The 17012-nt window shown below is 38.2% G+C and overlaps 2 protein-coding genes across 6 annotated transcripts; one reads left to right on the top strand and one right to left on the bottom strand.

Moving 5' to 3' along the window:
* Positions 1-6960: 6960 nt before the first annotated feature.
* LOC111253141 (protein kinase C iota type-like) lies at positions 6961-13173 on the bottom strand. Of its 4 annotated transcripts, none has more exons than XM_022812145.2 (7): positions 12056-13173; positions 10655-11029; positions 10138-10409; positions 9537-9759; positions 9033-9250; positions 7711-7856; positions 6961-7474 (listed from the first exon to the last, which is right to left on the bottom strand). In XM_022812145.2, exons 1-7 carry the CDS (start codon positions 12318-12320, stop codon positions 7204-7206), a joined length of 1770 nt encoding a protein of 589 aa, XP_022667880.1. In that variant the 5' UTR covers positions 12321-13173; the 3' UTR covers positions 6961-7203. The 4 variants fall into 4 exon arrangements, with proteins under 4 accessions (XP_022667880.1, XP_022667889.1, XP_022667898.1 ...); XM_022812154.2 differs by having other exon boundaries at positions 12189-12323; XM_022812163.2 differs by having other exon boundaries at positions 7336-7474; positions 7711-7849.
* A 141-nt stretch (positions 13174-13314) lies between these two features.
* Positions 13315-16384, top strand: LOC111251044 (uncharacterized). Of its 2 annotated transcripts, XM_022807239.2 has the most exons (5): positions 13315-13448; positions 13624-13780; positions 14523-14768; positions 15153-15446; positions 15948-16384. In XM_022807239.2, exons 2-5 carry the CDS (start codon positions 13729-13731, stop codon positions 16148-16150), a joined length of 795 nt encoding a protein of 264 aa, XP_022662974.1. In that variant the 5' UTR covers positions 13315-13448; positions 13624-13728; the 3' UTR covers positions 16151-16384. The 2 variants fall into 2 exon arrangements, with proteins under 2 accessions (XP_022662974.1, XP_022662965.1); XM_022807230.2 differs by having other exon boundaries at positions 13388-13780.
* Positions 16385-17012: the final 628 nt, after the last annotated feature.

Below are 17012 nucleotides of genomic sequence, written 5' to 3'. Positions count from 1 at the left end.
TCTAACGCAACCGTTCATGTTGCTACTTCGCACTTAGAAAACTCCTAGAGTACTTAGCGAATTACGTTAGAACAGGGTTATGGGTAATCTCTTCTGCAGAATCATAGCGAGCCTCAAATTTGGATACGAATTCGAATTGGCAACAACGAACAAAAGGGACTATTACCGACCACAAACCAAAGCCTCCATAACCCCATATAACCTTTTTGTTAGCCCTCAGAGCAAAGGTTTGTTATTAGAGCTGTGATCCTAGGTTAACAAAAAACTTAACTTAATAAATCAGGAGTGCATTCTATTAATTTCGAAAAGGATGTTACACTTGAAAAAAATCGGTAGCCTTTGTTGAACTTCGCCTACCGCTTCTTAATATTCTTTTCTCCTCCTTAAAGCTTTCCTAAAGATGGTTTGATTTTTCAACCCGCCTGTTTTAATCTAAGGGTATCCAGGATATCCTTACTAATGCCTTCCATCCACATCCATTACCGATGCGTCCATATGCATAAGATTACTGAAGTTAATCAGCAATTGTTTCCGGGCTATATAAACGCACCTTTGAGATGAGTAGGGCTAATGCAGGAATTCTAAGTCGAACGCGATGATTGATTTGCATGAGGTGTTATCAGGGAATTTTATCCGCAGTGGAAAAAATTGGTTGTCCTTTATTCTAGGCAGGATAAGGTTGAATCAAATCAAATTAACTGAATAGTCTTATAGCATTTCTGCACCTTTTTTTTCCCGTTTCGTTTCAGTTATTAACTAACTGCTATCAATCACCGTATACCATAAACAAATAAACAATACCCATTTAATAATAATCGCATCACTTCAGTCATCGATTTACTTGAGTCGAAGATGGCAAGAGCCGTAGATGTTTCAGCCTATGAACAGAAGCTCGAAAATAAGATATGCAATGGCAACTGTGCTATAACGTTCGCTGATCGATCATTAAAGACACAAACTACAACACGCGTCAAATGAATTCATTGTTACAGTATATGTGTATTAATGCCATACTAACTGGAACTGACATTAGGACGCTTATTACAGGAGAAACTTATTAACGGGACAATTTTTTAGTACTATTTGAAAGTGATCAACAAAAGAAAATCGGGTTACAGATGCCAGTGGATAGAGAATTTTGTGAAGAAGAACAATGTCCATTTGTTACATCCAAACATCTTACGAGGTATGGCTAGCGCGGAAACATTCGCAACATACTTTAGATAGGAAGTATTACGTAATATCAACAATTAAACAAAATCCTTAAACAGCCACGTTGATAAATTCGTCTTAAAGCCTCTTTTTAAGGATGTGATGACGGCCCGATGCGACTAGCGTAGCCTAGTTCAAATTAGTTAAGACCATAGGTTCATAATAATTATAATGATTATTTTACGATATTTATTATTTACTATTCAGTTATTGATCCGATCTAACAATAATTATTATAAATACCATCTGTATCGTCTTCAGAATTCGAATTATAACCACACTTGACCTTTCGCCAACTCTAGATTAAATCAGAGTTTGTACCTATGTTCATACCATCTTGATTTTTGTGATTTTTTGCTGTCGAGAAAGCAATTGTTCAAAAGGACATACCTAAAAGAAACATAGGTATATTGAAATGTACAAAACCTCCCTATAAAGTCCAATGTAAACCGAGGAAGGTGACATTTTTACGTCGTTTTGGAAATTTGTGAGAAGTGTAAATGCAAAGGTAATTATTGCACAAAATATGATGTGCAGTGTTGCGCCTTACCACACAGGTCGAGCGTACCTAACCACTCGACACCAATACAGTGATAATAAAATACTGGATGACAGCTTTCTTCAGTTTATCATATTTTCATAACTCTAATCACCTATTTATCATTTGAACTTAAACATACTTATTGTGAGCTAAACTTATATCGTTCGTGGTATACTATTGATACGAGTTATATAGATCCGGCACCCCCCTCATATTGATCAATTGCCCACATCAAAGAACTGGCGCTGACAGGCTTTATCCAGAATTTTCTGGACGTTTTCGAATGAATTAATGATTTCGATTCATCAGAAATTGAATCAACGAGTCCATAAGTAATCAAACCCATGCCCCAAATGGTGCCATGCTGCTACCATAAAATGGTTATAACAAACTGGAGAAAATCAATAAAACATAAAGGTTCGCCGCAAATAAATGGATGAGAACTAATAGAAATAGGAAGACCCTAATGGCCGTTAAAGGTTAATTCATTTTTGTTGTATCTAACCGATCGGATTTAAGTAAGCTGAACCCGTAAACGAAATTTAAGCCTGATAGAAAAGCATTCCACTGATTTTTCACTTTGTCATCATATATCCGTGTTCGCGTTATCAATCCTTGGGTCCATACGAAAGCGCAGTTCGCTTTCTGGATACTTTTTAAATGCACATTAAAAGTAACTAAAAAATTATAATATAAATAATAAAAAATAAATAAATAAAAATTTAAAGAAATCGTAAAATTTGCGTTAGCAGACCAATACAATTATGTATTTTATCGCATTTGATTGAATTTTCTTTGACGAAAAATAGCCATAGGATCAGTCCGTTTTTACATTAATTTTGGCTAATCCAAAGGCAAACTGGGAGCAAGTTAGGTTGTACTGAAGTCATTATATATAGAGTTACATTGTGCGTAAGGTGGGGATATATAGAATAGAAGGAGGAATATTATTGATGCTAATTTTATGGAGAATTCGTTGTACCACACATTGTTATTGTCAACAGCCTATCCCATATAGTCGGTTTTGACAGAAGTGTCGACGATCTCATTTGTATCACGCGTCTTTTCAACGAAAGAGCATTGTCGACATCTGCACCATATTGCGGATAATCATACCCATAGATCAGAATTTTTCTTCGATAATCACACTAGGATCATACATAACTACAATCGATGTACACGTTTTAGTCTGGCTATCTTTGAGTACGGTGCGCTCTCTGCCATTGTTCCTGCTCTCTTTTGGGATAAAATGCAACTCTTCTATCTCGCAGTATCTGAGCTATTCAAAAGCCGGTTTCAAACTTCAATATATTAACTTCAAATGGATGTACTTTAGATGAATCATATCTTCAGTCTTGATACCTAACTTGATAAAGCATTAGCTTTTCTAGCCATAACCTAAGCCCTTTGCAAAAAATATTAGTTTTATTAACTCGTTATTTAATTATTTAGTTCGACATCTGGCACATGTAACCCCACCCTGTAAAACTATACGGGCTAACGACCCAAATCTTTTCAATTGCCATTTTCTCGGGATTGAATTAATTATACAGATCCCATTTCGACCACATTGTAGAAGCATTTTTGACAAACATATTGAAGTATTTTTCTCTATTTTGAAGCACCCTTTGTTTCCTATGATAGCTCCAAGTAAATTTTGTAATACATCGCTTAGCCCTTTTCTAAACATAACGTCTTTAAGTTATTGAATCACCATCGTAATTTTATCATTATAATCTTTGTTATGATTTTTATTAGTATTCGCTAATTAGCAAATAGATTCACAGTATCAGTGAGAAAACCTCAGTGTTTTGGTGAACTCCAACCTCATAATTTCCCTGAGCAAGGTCCACTAGTGCTTTAATAAGACAATGCTGTATTTTTCAGGCTCTCATCTGCACCTTACATAACGATCAACCGCTAGTCGTGTCGATAACGCTTACTGTGATCATTCATAAGAGTTGTATTTTTTGCAATTGAACAAACTGGGCTGTAGCTTGTACACAGTTAACCTCAGTTTCCCCGCAGTCTCTTTGAAGGGCGTAACACGTACGTGTCCAGCGGATACGCTAACCGACAAACCGCTATGTGTGATCTTCAACTCGACCTAATTCTATATTGTAGGTATGTCGTACACCAAACTAACGTGCCCTTAGCAATATTTCGTTTCTTCGCCTTAGATTAAGATTAAGGTTTAACTTATAATTACATAACTGAGGAGAGAGCTATATTCTTACAATCCAAGTTCTTTTGGTTCTCTGAGCAAAAAATAGTAGAAAGGTCCATTGCAGCTTTATTTCAAATCCTATTGGTTCATATTTACGCAAACTAATGGTAAACGTATCTTTTAATTACTCGGCACACGCACTAATTTTTATAGGGCTTAGAATGCAGTGCAACATTTACGCGGTCAAAACTTACCTGGGGTTCAACATGCTTATAAAAAAGAGTCCGTTCATAATATCTACAGGGAAAGTTCCTCGATATCTAGGGGACGACCTTGATCTCTTCTGCAAAGAGCGGACGTCAGTAAGACGGCACGTAGGAACGTGGTGGCTCATTTAGGGAAACTTGTTTTTGAAGTTTGAGTAACTATAACAAGGCAGCATGACCTACATACAATCAAGTAGCTGTAAAAGTGCACATGCCAATTATTAATGCCTCAAAGAATCAGCCACGGGTCGCTATTCGACTGATGGATCTGGATATGAATAAACAATTGCTTAGATTGTGAAAGCAAATCTTTACAGAGCGTTCTGGAGGAACGGTAACCCAGGTAAACTGCTTCCGAGTGCCAGACAAACTTCCGGGTATTCAATATTGATAAGCTGCGCATAACCATGGGGAAAAGGCTGCGCTGGCTAAGCACCGAAGGTAATTTAAAAAGGGCTTCAGACACAAGTAGCAGTTGGATATGCATCGGCTCTATTAATCGTTTGATACGTATACAAATTAGACCTATTTAGAACGCTTAATCCAGGTGCAGGTTGCTTTTTTTTTTTTACTTATTTGCGCACAAAACGGCTTCAAGCACCCTAATTCAGACGATTTAAGATTTCAAGTTAGTCAATAATTTATTCGTTTACTCACTGGGTAATTGATCAAACTCGTCCACTTCCCCTCTTCACTCATCATGACGGCAAGGCGAATTATTCCCAATATAGACGATCCTGTATCTTAAAAGATAAGATTACAAATATCACTGTTTAAACTTTTATCGCATTTAGCAGGAATAAGCCCAAATAGAATACTGAGCTTGGCGATATTTTTGGGCGGTTATTACGTGACGAAACTTACTAGAACTCCATAGCGCTTCAGTAACGGAAAGAAGGCGCTGAACTAGTATTTTCGGTAATCGTTTAAATCGACGTACTTATTACGTATACACAGTATATCATCCATCCGCTAACACATATCTAGAAAACGACGGTGCCTTCCTTTACATTTTTGAATTGTTAATTAAATTACACGAAAAAAGAGAGATTAATAGGACAGGTTTGTTATTTATTAGCAGGGATTGTGATCGGCCGTATCTCGTTCTAGTGAGATGTCACAAAAATACAAAACATCTCATCCACATCTGCAGTGAGCTCAATAAGGGCATCAGACGTGGCTAAAATAAGTTGATTTAGTGAATCAACGACCAGCCTATTATATAGGTTTTTGAAAAGAAATTTATGGCTTTAGAACTAGAGCCTTATGTGCCGGATAAATAAGCTGAGTAAACTTATCATCGTTGCCTCTTAAGGTTCTCTTTAGTTGTTACCCTAACCTATCTTATCCACCATGTTACAGCACTCGCAATTCACACGCGGTGGTGAAACGTTTTGTACACAAAACTTTGCTATGCAAACTATATTCAATAGTGGAATAACAGGTTACCAAAGTTTCCGTTCAAGACGCGAAAAGGACCAGTAGGATCATAATGACCCCCTTCCCTCCCCCATAGCCGTTAAATATATCACGACCAAATCCATCATGTTCATATATAGTAAATGAACTAAAAGCATTCCAATATCAGTCTCAATTGCTTCATGTCTTCATTTCTGTTTCTAGTACTAATCGCACATGCTACAGTAGTATTATCAATTGGTTTAAAAGTATCACCTACATGAGTAATATACACATCCGCGTGATTGGACCAGTAGGCATTCTGTACCAGATATGTCCCTCATGCTATCACTTTCCTGCGGGACAGCAGGCAAACACCACCTAAAATGGCAGAGGCGGAAGCGACGATTGATATTTAAGAAAGAGCGCAGGCGCAACAGCGACAACCGAGAATCCCAACGAAAGAGCGACGGCGGCGCGGCCGATAGGTATTGTGGAAATGTGGGCCACAGCAATAGCAGGCTGGAAGATGGCGACTGACGCAAAAGCTTCAACGATCGGGTACAACATACGGCTCGCTATGGATCGAAATCGACGAAGTCGCATTTCTATTGACCAACAATGACCGCAGTGGAACTCATCGAGGGGCTAGCCAGAGGCTGGTGAGCAATATCATCTCCACTCGGTGAAACCGAATAGAATGCCATCGCCGAAGCAGTGGCTATGATCTCCTCGAGCAATACTAAGATCGACGTCAAATTTTTCGGCTTGGGCAATGCTCGCCACATGAGCAATGGTGAGAAGCTGGCAGAGCATGACAGACAGGATGAACAATAAAGGAAGATATTTAAAGCAAAAACGCATAAAGATTATGCAGCACTACAAAAATCGATCAGAATAAGGTTTGGCTTTATGTAAGCTTGCTCCAGCAGCTACTAACTATTGTAATCTCTACACTACTGGGTTTCGTAGGCTACCGTAAAACTATACAGAAAACAGACCAACCCAGAAAATGTCGTAGACCCTGGAACCTCCTTGACGTATTTCGCATAATAAATTTATCACACACTTCGAGGTATCATCGTTGCTAAAACGTATTCTTTTCAGACCGAAACACCCAAATTCATAATATATGTCTGAAATATTAAAAGGGAGATGTACTGCTCATCCTAACATAAAATAATAATTGCATCTAATCAACGGTGACTATGCCCGAAGATTTTGTTTATCGATAGAGTGAGCGAGCGTCTTTCGCGGCAGTTAAGCTAGCTAGAGTCAAGCTAGCTATAAAACGCTCCTGAAAACGATGGTATTACTAGCATCGGCTATCCTGCTGTCAGTAAGCTGCATCAGAAAAATCAAGAGACTACAATCGGTAGATGGCACCCCACAATGGAGGAAGAAAACAGATTATTATTTCATACTTACAACATTATTAAATAATATTCACAGACATTTGCAAGCATAGCCCGCGCATCACTACATCATTTTATACACAACTACTACAATGTCGCTATTAGTCAGGCTTGCGAATTACGAATTACTGTTTTGATTATAAATAAATATAGTACAGTCGGTCAGAGATCTCCTGCAGTTTCTTTTTGCAGGGTACATTCTTGTCATATAGTTTTTGTCCTTGACACGGGCTCATCCTCATTTTCCATTGGAAGATTGTATTTACGGCGAAGTATCTTGTCTAAAGCTTCGTCCATGGGTCTCCAATTAACATTGGCGAAGTACGCATGTTGTTTAATAAGGTTAAAGTCCTGTTTACGCCGAACACCAAGTCGGACCTTGGGCTCTTCGCGCAAGAAGTCCTTAAGCAGGTTTCTCTTGTCCATGTGGAGCAATGGGCTAATCGGGACGCTCACACGCTTCATTACAGAAAACCTAAAATAGCGGAATTATCAAAAACAATTGCAGCTGGTCTTTTAATCAGGTGGTCTTTCCATAGCCTCTAGCAAAAAACAATGTTCTTATTCTTCAGGATATTTATCGACATTATGGCAAGCATTTTGTTAGTTCGTTGCAAAAAATGAATACGACATTGCCATACAAAATTTCGCTGGCTACTTCGAGTCATTTTCGGTTTGAGAATTCCTCTATGAGCACAAGTAAATTCCTACCTGCTTCTTAGGCTGAGCTTTCGCAGATCTATCTTACACCTATTGGCATAAATGTGCATAGGTGTGGTTCCTTCGAAAAGGGCGAAAAGGACGATTCCATAAGACCACCAGTCAGCTCCGGGTCCAGAACTCCGTCCTGCTAACACCTCAACCGCACACGAATATCATATTCAATCAACTGATAATTATATGAGAAATGCAGGCTCGTGCAAAAAGGACAAAAGAGACTAGACGTGCATCGTATATTCAAACATATTACTTTAGTACAAACTAGGGTGGCTTGAATAAATGCTTTCTAGATGATCAAGCCGGGCTTTCATGACGGGTTGCAACTCTCGTAAAATTGGTCTGTGTCTTAAAATTGGATAACCTTTTCGTCAAGAAATATAACAAACGTAATGGAAGACATACAAACATATGCGCTCACAGCAAGCTGTCAATATTCACGCAGTGATCCTGCGCATTACAACGCTGATAAAATATGAACCCAAAAAGCACCTTTAATGACCAAGTGATTAATAGGAGGCTATATAAATAAGTCAGATGTTTGGAACAAATCGGTAACAGCCACAATGCTTGTACATCCCTTTCCCATACACCTTTTTTGCACCGCACTGATATAGCAGATGCTGTATTCGTACGCAAGTGTCAGCTAATTAGGAAGCAAAGAACTCACATACCGTGGGAGATTTCCCAGTAATTCCAGTAAAAAGAAAAATAGCCTAATCTTATACTTCAAAGCTGACTCAATAACGACGCAGTTAGTGGTTAACTAGTAAGCCATTGCAAACTAAGAAAATCGTGCTGCTAATAGATAAGCAGAGATTTTTCTGAACAAAAAAAAATTCATTTTTTTTTTTAAACAAGTCAAGATAAAATCGTTTCAATTCGTTACCTTTATCTACGTATACATGTCACTTAATTGTGCCTACAATTAATCGATATCACAACAACAATTAACGTGACCGGCAATTGCAAACAGTAAATCAATAGATCACCTAAAATACGGTAGTCATTTAACGGTTAACGTTTAAACGCCTGCTCTGTAAAATGTGCTATCTATTTCTAAGCCTCAATAGTTAATTCTTACTATGAGGGGATGCTTCACATAAGGCTCAATTGACATCTGCTATAATTGTGTTGACTGAAGTCTCTTTACTGGTAAATTGTTGTACTCGCAATCGCTTATAAGCTTCTTAAATATTCCGAAGAGACACTTAAGATACCTCAGCTTAACGAACAGGCAAGACGCGTTTTTTCGAGAATCAGGTCAATTAAGAGCTCCAATATTCGTATCGTTTACCAAGGTATCGTTTACTAACCTCGGGTGCCATGTACGCTAGCGTCCCGGCCCTCGATGTGGCCGTATTACCAATAACACTTGAGCCAAAGTCAATTAAAAGCACGTTGTGTTTTGCTGTAACGAGAACATTGGAGCAACTGACGTCGCGATGAAGAAATCCTAGCCGGTGAACAGTGTACAAGGCGTGGGCCAACTGCGATGCCATACGCTTAATTTCATCTTCTCTTAGAGGCTTATCTGGGGAAAACCATCACCGAACCGCCAAAACTTCAGTGAAATACATCATAATTGTCTTCCAGGACAAATGTTTCAGTGCATTATTGCGAAACATAAACGTCAGCTTCTATTTCAAAGCTTTAGGAATGGCTCGTTGTTTAGTAACCGGAAATTGTTAACTCCTATCTTATCTATCCGATCTATCTTTATCAATTTAACACAAATAAGTTGCTCTCAAGAGTGGAGTGGACTCATGCCATCAGCTTCGTAGTGAAAAACAACTTCAACAATTCCAATAAAGCTGTACCCTGTCGCGATAGTAGTAGACTAAGGCTACCGGTCGATACAAAGTCCATGACAAAACAAAAGGCGCTTCGGGTTTGAAATGCTGCGATAAGTGATATGATATTTGGATGACTTCCAGTTTCCCGCCAGACATGAAATTCGGTTTCGCTGCGCTTTAAAAAAGAAGCCTGTTTTCTGCCGCTTCGTTTACGCACGCACTTAATGGCATATCTTGCCCACGTTTTCTTTAATACAACACAAGCATTATTATAATATTATGTTAGAGTTGATGGAAACGGATCATCAGCATGAAAAATATCGACACATTTTTTAGTTCACATTAATGAGTGCTCATTACTCATATGTCACCTCAATATGATTGACGTTACTGATTGCTGTCCTTTTTGAACGCGGAGTCTTTAAAAATTCGGCTTCTGTTAACACTTGAAAATAGAGTGCGGGTTAATACAGATTAAACCGCTTTTGCTTCACCTACTTTTTTTTACTTTTTACTTTAACCGTCATTAGGCAAGTTTTGAACTAAAGTCCGCGTTGTTGTTAAAAATTAACTATTAGCATAAAATTTGTGATTTCATGTATGATGTGAAGAACACGTCATTTACCTTGTGCTCGACAAGATACACCACTCCGTAACTTCCTGCGCCAATTTTATGGCGCATCTGAAGACAGCCGGGAGTAATCTCAAAATCTTTAGCATTGGAAGGATTCACCCACATGGTGCTCAAGTCAGCAGTGTTGAAATGGCTATCTTTTCGGTGTCTGAAAACAATCCCGACAAGTGTGCGCATTCCTCTCATAATATGATGCCACGTCGTAGCGGCAAAACCCTGCACAGAACTGGTGACTTCGGACAGCGAAGGCTCTTTTGGACCCTCTGCGTTGGGAAAAAAATGACAAAGAAATCAACTTGCCTAATCATTAGCTATATGAGTAGACTGATGCGAATCGTTTCTTTAGTTGTAGGTAGCCAAAACTTGTTGCCCGTAAGTTGGTACAGATCACACGATTATTAACGACACTTGCTCGGAAATCAAATAACATGATAATAATTGTAAGCTTGAATGTCCAAAACAAACAAACATGCACCTATGTGCATGACCAAGTTTATATTACGCTTACCGAGAGCCAATTGGTTTTTTTTTTTCCCGTTTGAAATGTTCCCCCGTTTTGCAAATCGAATAAAGTCCGACACCTCTCGACGCAGCTCAGCATCACCTATTTTTTCCGAGGGAGCCAGCTCTCGTGTTTGTATATGTCGACCTCCGCCTTTTGGACTGCTACAATCCTGCGAAACAGTTCTCCCATCAAAAGAATTATCGCCATTTTCCGCTACCATTGCAAAAGAATTATGCCGGCTTGTCGAAGCCGACGGTGAAGATGGGCTCCTAGGACTCCGACTATCTTCCTTCCCATCGCTTTCTACAGTCAGCCTGTGCGTTGTTAGGCGCAGTGCTGAACTTTTTGGGAATATGGTACCGTCCGCATTGCGATACACTGTAAATGGAATGAGCCAATTGTTTAAATATATAGACGATGAAAGGTACACAATTCATTCTGGAGGATTCAGGAAATATGAATTATAAATCAAAAAGTTTATGCGTCTATACGTGAGTCGCTGTCAATATTTAGTAAATAAGGCCATATAAAGATCAAAGTAAACCCTCGTGCAGCAAAGTGAAGAAAATCTATTAAAAAACAGCACTCCGCTTGTGGTAAGTAAGCCTTCGGAAATTATATTTTCACTGCTCTGCTCTAAATAAACTACTCGTTATATAATTATTAAACATATGCCAAGTACCTTTCCCCAAATGTCATTATTAAGTACCTACTAGCCTTGGCAAGCTCATTCCAAAAATAACTTATTACTATCCATTATGTGAGTCGGATATAATTCACTTCCATAAAAACGCACTCTTGAATGATTATTGTTTATAAACAATGACTAATATCTGTTCTTATCCAGCGCTTATCCGTCTACGGTACGCCAAACTCGGAGTTATCTCGTTACTTATGGATGGCACAAAACTTCAAAATACTTTAAAAACTCGCACATTTCGAGCGGATACCACACTCGTGTCGCTTCTATTAATTTATTTTTTATTAATTATATTGTTAGCATAGGATAAGTGGTAAAGGTTATTATTAATTTATTATCCATCGGTCCATTAACCCTATAAATCTTAACGGCCGTGGATGATATCCTTGTAGTTGAATAATTAAAATGTAATTGTAGCGAAGTGCCTATCGTAATGGAGATGATTATATTTGTGTATAAATCTACTTTCAGGAAATATGTAGAAAATATAATTTGCCGTTGATAAGAAAAAGACCTAATAAGGAAACCGTAAGAACTGTTGATTCGCTTACAAATCGGCCGGTTAGAAGTGCTTTGAACCTTAATAATATCACCTACGCCAAGCGAATGTGTTCTTATAGAAATAACCACTTCGTGAATCTATGGGTCAGCGAAGAACACATCTACATCTATTTGCGATTGCATCGGAACGCACGATCACGTACACGACAACGATATTGGGCTTCTGGTGGTCCTCACGCTGCCCGGAGAAGTACCGCTGGAATCTCGGAGTGATTCAGCGGGGATCTGACCTTCTACGGTAGGAACCGAACAAAACCTGACCCGTTCCCTACTCACTCTGTTATGATAAGGAACACATTTTTTCAAGGCCGGTTTATGGTCTTGCGATAAAGGCCATGGACTCGTCGCCACTTTCGTATAATCGCTTAGCTCGGAATTCGCATCATCACTGAGCGCCAGCACATCCATATCTCAGCATACACAAACATTTAGATGTTTACTGGCCATATGCTAGCTTTTGCAAATAGTAATAGTACTTCGTTCTCCACCGCAGACTGAGCGTTGCGTCTAGAACGGATGTACTGCTATAACAACGCTGCTATTGCCACAGCCATTCTTAATAGATGATGTTGCTTCTCGTATAGCTTTCCATCTATGTATAGCATATGTCTCCACACTCTATGTCAGCATAAAGAAAACTATCCCTATTTTGTATTTAGATATGTACTCTGTAGAATGTGTCACTCAATTAAGTACAAGGTGACGGTTGTTTATAATCAGTCGACTTAGTTGCTTTGTAATCAATGCATTGCACCTGTGCAAGTAACAAATAAACGTTATCTAACGCATGACTCGCCTAATGCAGAAACTTTACTCAATTTCATATGAATTCTGGTGTTCTCTACTTGATTCAAAATTTTTTTAAGATTATAACGTAGATTTGCGTCAATGATTAGACTCTGCAGCTACCACGGCGTTATCTTAGCCGAACGATGGTTATCTTTTCACAAAGAGAAACCCAACTCACTCAATAGTAACGATTGTGTTTAAGCACGGAAAAGCTGCCTAGCATTCATGTACTAATTACAACGACAACTATCTCTGGGCACTTTATTATATGCAATGTTGAACCTCCCCTCTTAGGTCATGCAGAATTGTGTAAGTTAGATAAACGTTTCAAATGTTTACGTCGAGTAATGCTTGTTTTAGTCAGTTGACTCCCAACACGAAACAGTGTCTTCACTTGGTTTCGATCTAAGGCCACCTATTATATACCTTAGTTTAATGGACAAACTCAAAACTAATCTTATAAATGCCACCAAATATATCAGTGAACACCGTCAAGTGTCCTTCGAGCCGTCCTCTTGCCGCAAAGCCTGCCTAATAGGTCTTTCCGCCAGACAAGCACTACCCGATTCGGGCAGCAAACTCACCCAGTCTGCTGAAGGAAAGGGAAGGTCGGCGTCCTTTCTGCTTAAAAATAAACAAAACAATTTACTGTCAGTGAGCGCCATAAAGCTTGCTGTTCGCGAGCCACCCAGAAATATTCGAACCCGTTCAGGGATATAAGTCTAAGGGAAATATTTTGTACAAAAGGTAGATTAGAGTAGAGAAATAGGTAACAGCATAAACTCATTAAGGAGGTGATTACTTTTGGCCTATAAAAGCCCAATATCGTGGAGAGTGATTAAGTGCCGTCGTCTTGTATTGTTGTTAAATTTCCTGCGCATCGCTGTTTTTCTGTGATTCGATGCGTAATTGCATTGGGAAGCTCCGATAACGCTACCCATCCTATCTAAGTGGATTACTCAACTCCTTACGTCACCGTCCGTAAACGAACCAAGGCATTGGCTTAACAGTACACCAGCGTAGTAACATGGTACCAGTTAAAATGGCTCGTTTTGCGGGAAAAGTTGCTGTTATTACCGGTAAGTAACTAATTATTCCTAGATCGATTTAACTGTTCAAGATTTGTATTAATGCACGCTATATATATGACACGCTAGGAGGACAAGTACATGTGCACACTTTGCCAGTAATATGGACCGATTAGAACATGTTTTTTAGAATCAAATGTATCGGTGTTACTATAGAAGTGCAAATTGCAATACCTCTACTTATGAGATGCTGCAACAAACATCGATATATTCGAATGTAAGATGAATTTTTTTAAGCATTGTGGGGTACTATACTAGTCGAGGCAGTTGGAGTTTACTGGAAAAATTTCGTTACTTCGTTATATGTTCACAATGCTCTTTGTCAAGTATGTCGTCAGCAAAATAATGCATAAAACATAGGTCGGTTCCAATTAAAGTTAGAGGTAAGAAACGCTACTGCTTAAATAAGACGGAGCTATACGCGGTCATTTTGCAATGTACCAATTTTGTTACAATAGTGTCTATCGAAGAGCAGGTCAATGCATTAAACTGTGGGTATATAAGTAATTCCGAATATAAATTAACAGAAATATTTAATGTATTAGAATTGATTATCGAATCTTTATTATGGTTGTTACGATTTAAGCAACTTGTGAAGTTTACTATATGTCTGCACCAAAAATTAACACCAAGCGAGCTACTAATGAAAAACTCAAAACGCAGTAGAAATTACGTATCTTTTCTTTTTGAACAAAGACTAAGTATTTATTTGTATACATGGTTCTTTTTCCAGGGGCTTCTTCAGGTATTGGATATGGCACCGCTTTGCGCTTTGCCACGGAGGGTGCCGCTTTAACGTTGACTGGGCGCAATGCTGACGCACTCGCAAAACTCGTGGAAGAATGTGTTAAGACGGGGCTACCCCAAGAAAACATTCTCACTGTTAAAGGCGACATTGTAGAGGAAAGCACCAGACAGAGAATTATCACGGAAACCGTTGGAAAATTCGGTCGAATTGACATTCTCGTCAACAATGCTGGTGAGTAGTCAACGTTATTTTTTTTATTAAATATAATAACGACAACGACGCTTTCTAGTCATATGAATAAACAGTTATTAAATACTTATGATAATAGAAGCAGGTAATCTACGTGCTGAGTTTTTCACACACTATTTTTGCACAATACCTTTCGCTTGGATCAATAATATATACATGTTTGGTAAACGACACACTGCCAATATTGAGGACGATTCTCAATCTCCAGCATTCCAATCTTTAGTGACGTATTTCTCGTACATTTTTCCAGTATATTGATAGCTTTTATGTTTAGACAGCATTATATGTTGTCCTCTTAGTCAACCAATATATAGTCTTACAAATGTACCGTTATCACTCGTATTGTACAATCAACCACATTGACAGGAACGATTACGCTGGGCACATGTGAGGCGACCGATATGTCCGCTTACGATAAAGTGATGGACGTAAATGTCCGTACTCCGTTCCATCTTACGCAATTGGCTATACCGTATCTTCGTGCCACCAAGGGCAACGTGGTAAATGTTTCATCTGTCAATGGAATTCGTTCCTTCGCCGGCGTGTGCGCGTATAACATGAGTAAAGCCGCTTTAGACCAATTTACAAAGACTCTTGCCCTTGAAGTGGCTGCAGATGGAATTCGAGTAAATTCTGTTAACCCAGGAGTTATTATTACAGGTGAGAGAAACTGTTTCAGGACGTTTCTTCACAAGACACTGCTTATCCCCTTATCACAGTCTTAATTTCAATGTAATTGATTCACGAGTGCGTCGTAATAGGATGCAATTTAACTTGAACATATGAACAGGACATTAGAAGCAATCATTTTCGAACGGTTCTCGGAAGTTTTCACAGCACCCTTGTCAAAAAGTTATTCCCTAGTTAATTTAAAATGCCTTTTATATATATATGAAACGGGTATTATTTTGACAAGGATGCTGCGAAAACTTCCGAGAACCGTTCGAAAATGATTGCTTCCAATGTCCTGTTCATATGTTCAAGTTAAATTGTATATATATATATATATACCATAGTGTGGATTGAGGTTACTCTGCAGCTATATTTTTTTATTTGTTAGAGGTAAATAAAATAATTATACACCGCATCCATAGTAAACATATTTAGCACGTTGTTGAATCTATAGTTTTTGTAATAACGTTATTTATGCATTGATTACAGAGCTTCAACGTCGAGCTGGACTAAGCCAGGAGCAGTATGCCGCTTTCCTGGAAAATTCAAAGCGTTCTCACCCACTGGGTCGACCTGGAAACGTCGATGAAGTGGCCGCATGCATTGCATTCCTAGCATCTGATGAGGCATCGTTTTGCACTGGAAACTTACATAATGTTGACGGCGGGAGGGGGGTACTTGGTGTTCGATAAAACGTTTTTTTTTCAATGCGACGTAATTTTATTTAAAAAGTCAAGAAGCGCGAAGACAATTATGTTGTGCACCCTTTATTATGTAATAAGCGCACTGTACGAAGAAGCCACACCCTTATAAATTTGCATGTCTGTTCTTAGATAGATGTTATAGATCGTTATTTTAGTTCATTTTTATTAATGTGAATAAATAGACGCCGTAAGTTTTTGGAATTAAAAGCATAACTCGAACAATCACGTTTGTCCTTCTAAACAGTCGTAAATGTCCTTAGGCAAAAATAGATAAAATGACCTCCCTAAAACGTTATATCAAAAATAGGATATAAAAGAGTTAACAATGTTAATAAGTTAATTAAGCGTTTCTTTCTAGCGGCTTCCCATATTTTAGATAAATTAATTAATTAGAATTAACTAACCTTTGCAACAGACTTCTCTTCTATTTCATACACAAACAAAATATTTTGTTCTTTATCCCATAAGAGAGTATTCGTCAGTAATTTAATTACCGTAATGGATCCATGTACCTATATAGGTGTTTTGAATAAAGCTTCGAGTTTATGAAGGTCTACTTTGCTACCTTATCATAAACAGTTATCTGAAATAGGGTGCAGGAGTACATTTTTATGAAATTAATAATAGTAATAAACTTTTAGTACATTTTGTGAAACTAATAATAATAATAGCTTTGAAAATTGGATAATCTAGTAATCTATGCAATACGAGTGGTACGTCAAATTAAACCAGTTTAATTTTAGACCACACAAGACATAAATCGTTTTGCACTTGCCTTTATCTAAACTCCTCTGACAATCTGTTATTTTTATAAATAGGTGATATTGAATTCCGCTTTTCAGAAGATTCA

The sequence above is a fragment of the Varroa destructor genome, unplaced genomic scaffold, assembly GCF_002443255.2.
Source record: "Varroa destructor unplaced genomic scaffold, Vdes_3.0 BEIS01000001.1, whole genome shotgun sequence".
NCBI classification, from domain to species: Eukaryota; Metazoa; Arthropoda; class Arachnida; order Mesostigmata; family Varroidae; genus Varroa; species Varroa destructor.
Note: the sequence above shows the minus strand (reverse complement) of the source record. Positions and strands in the feature narration are given on the sequence as shown.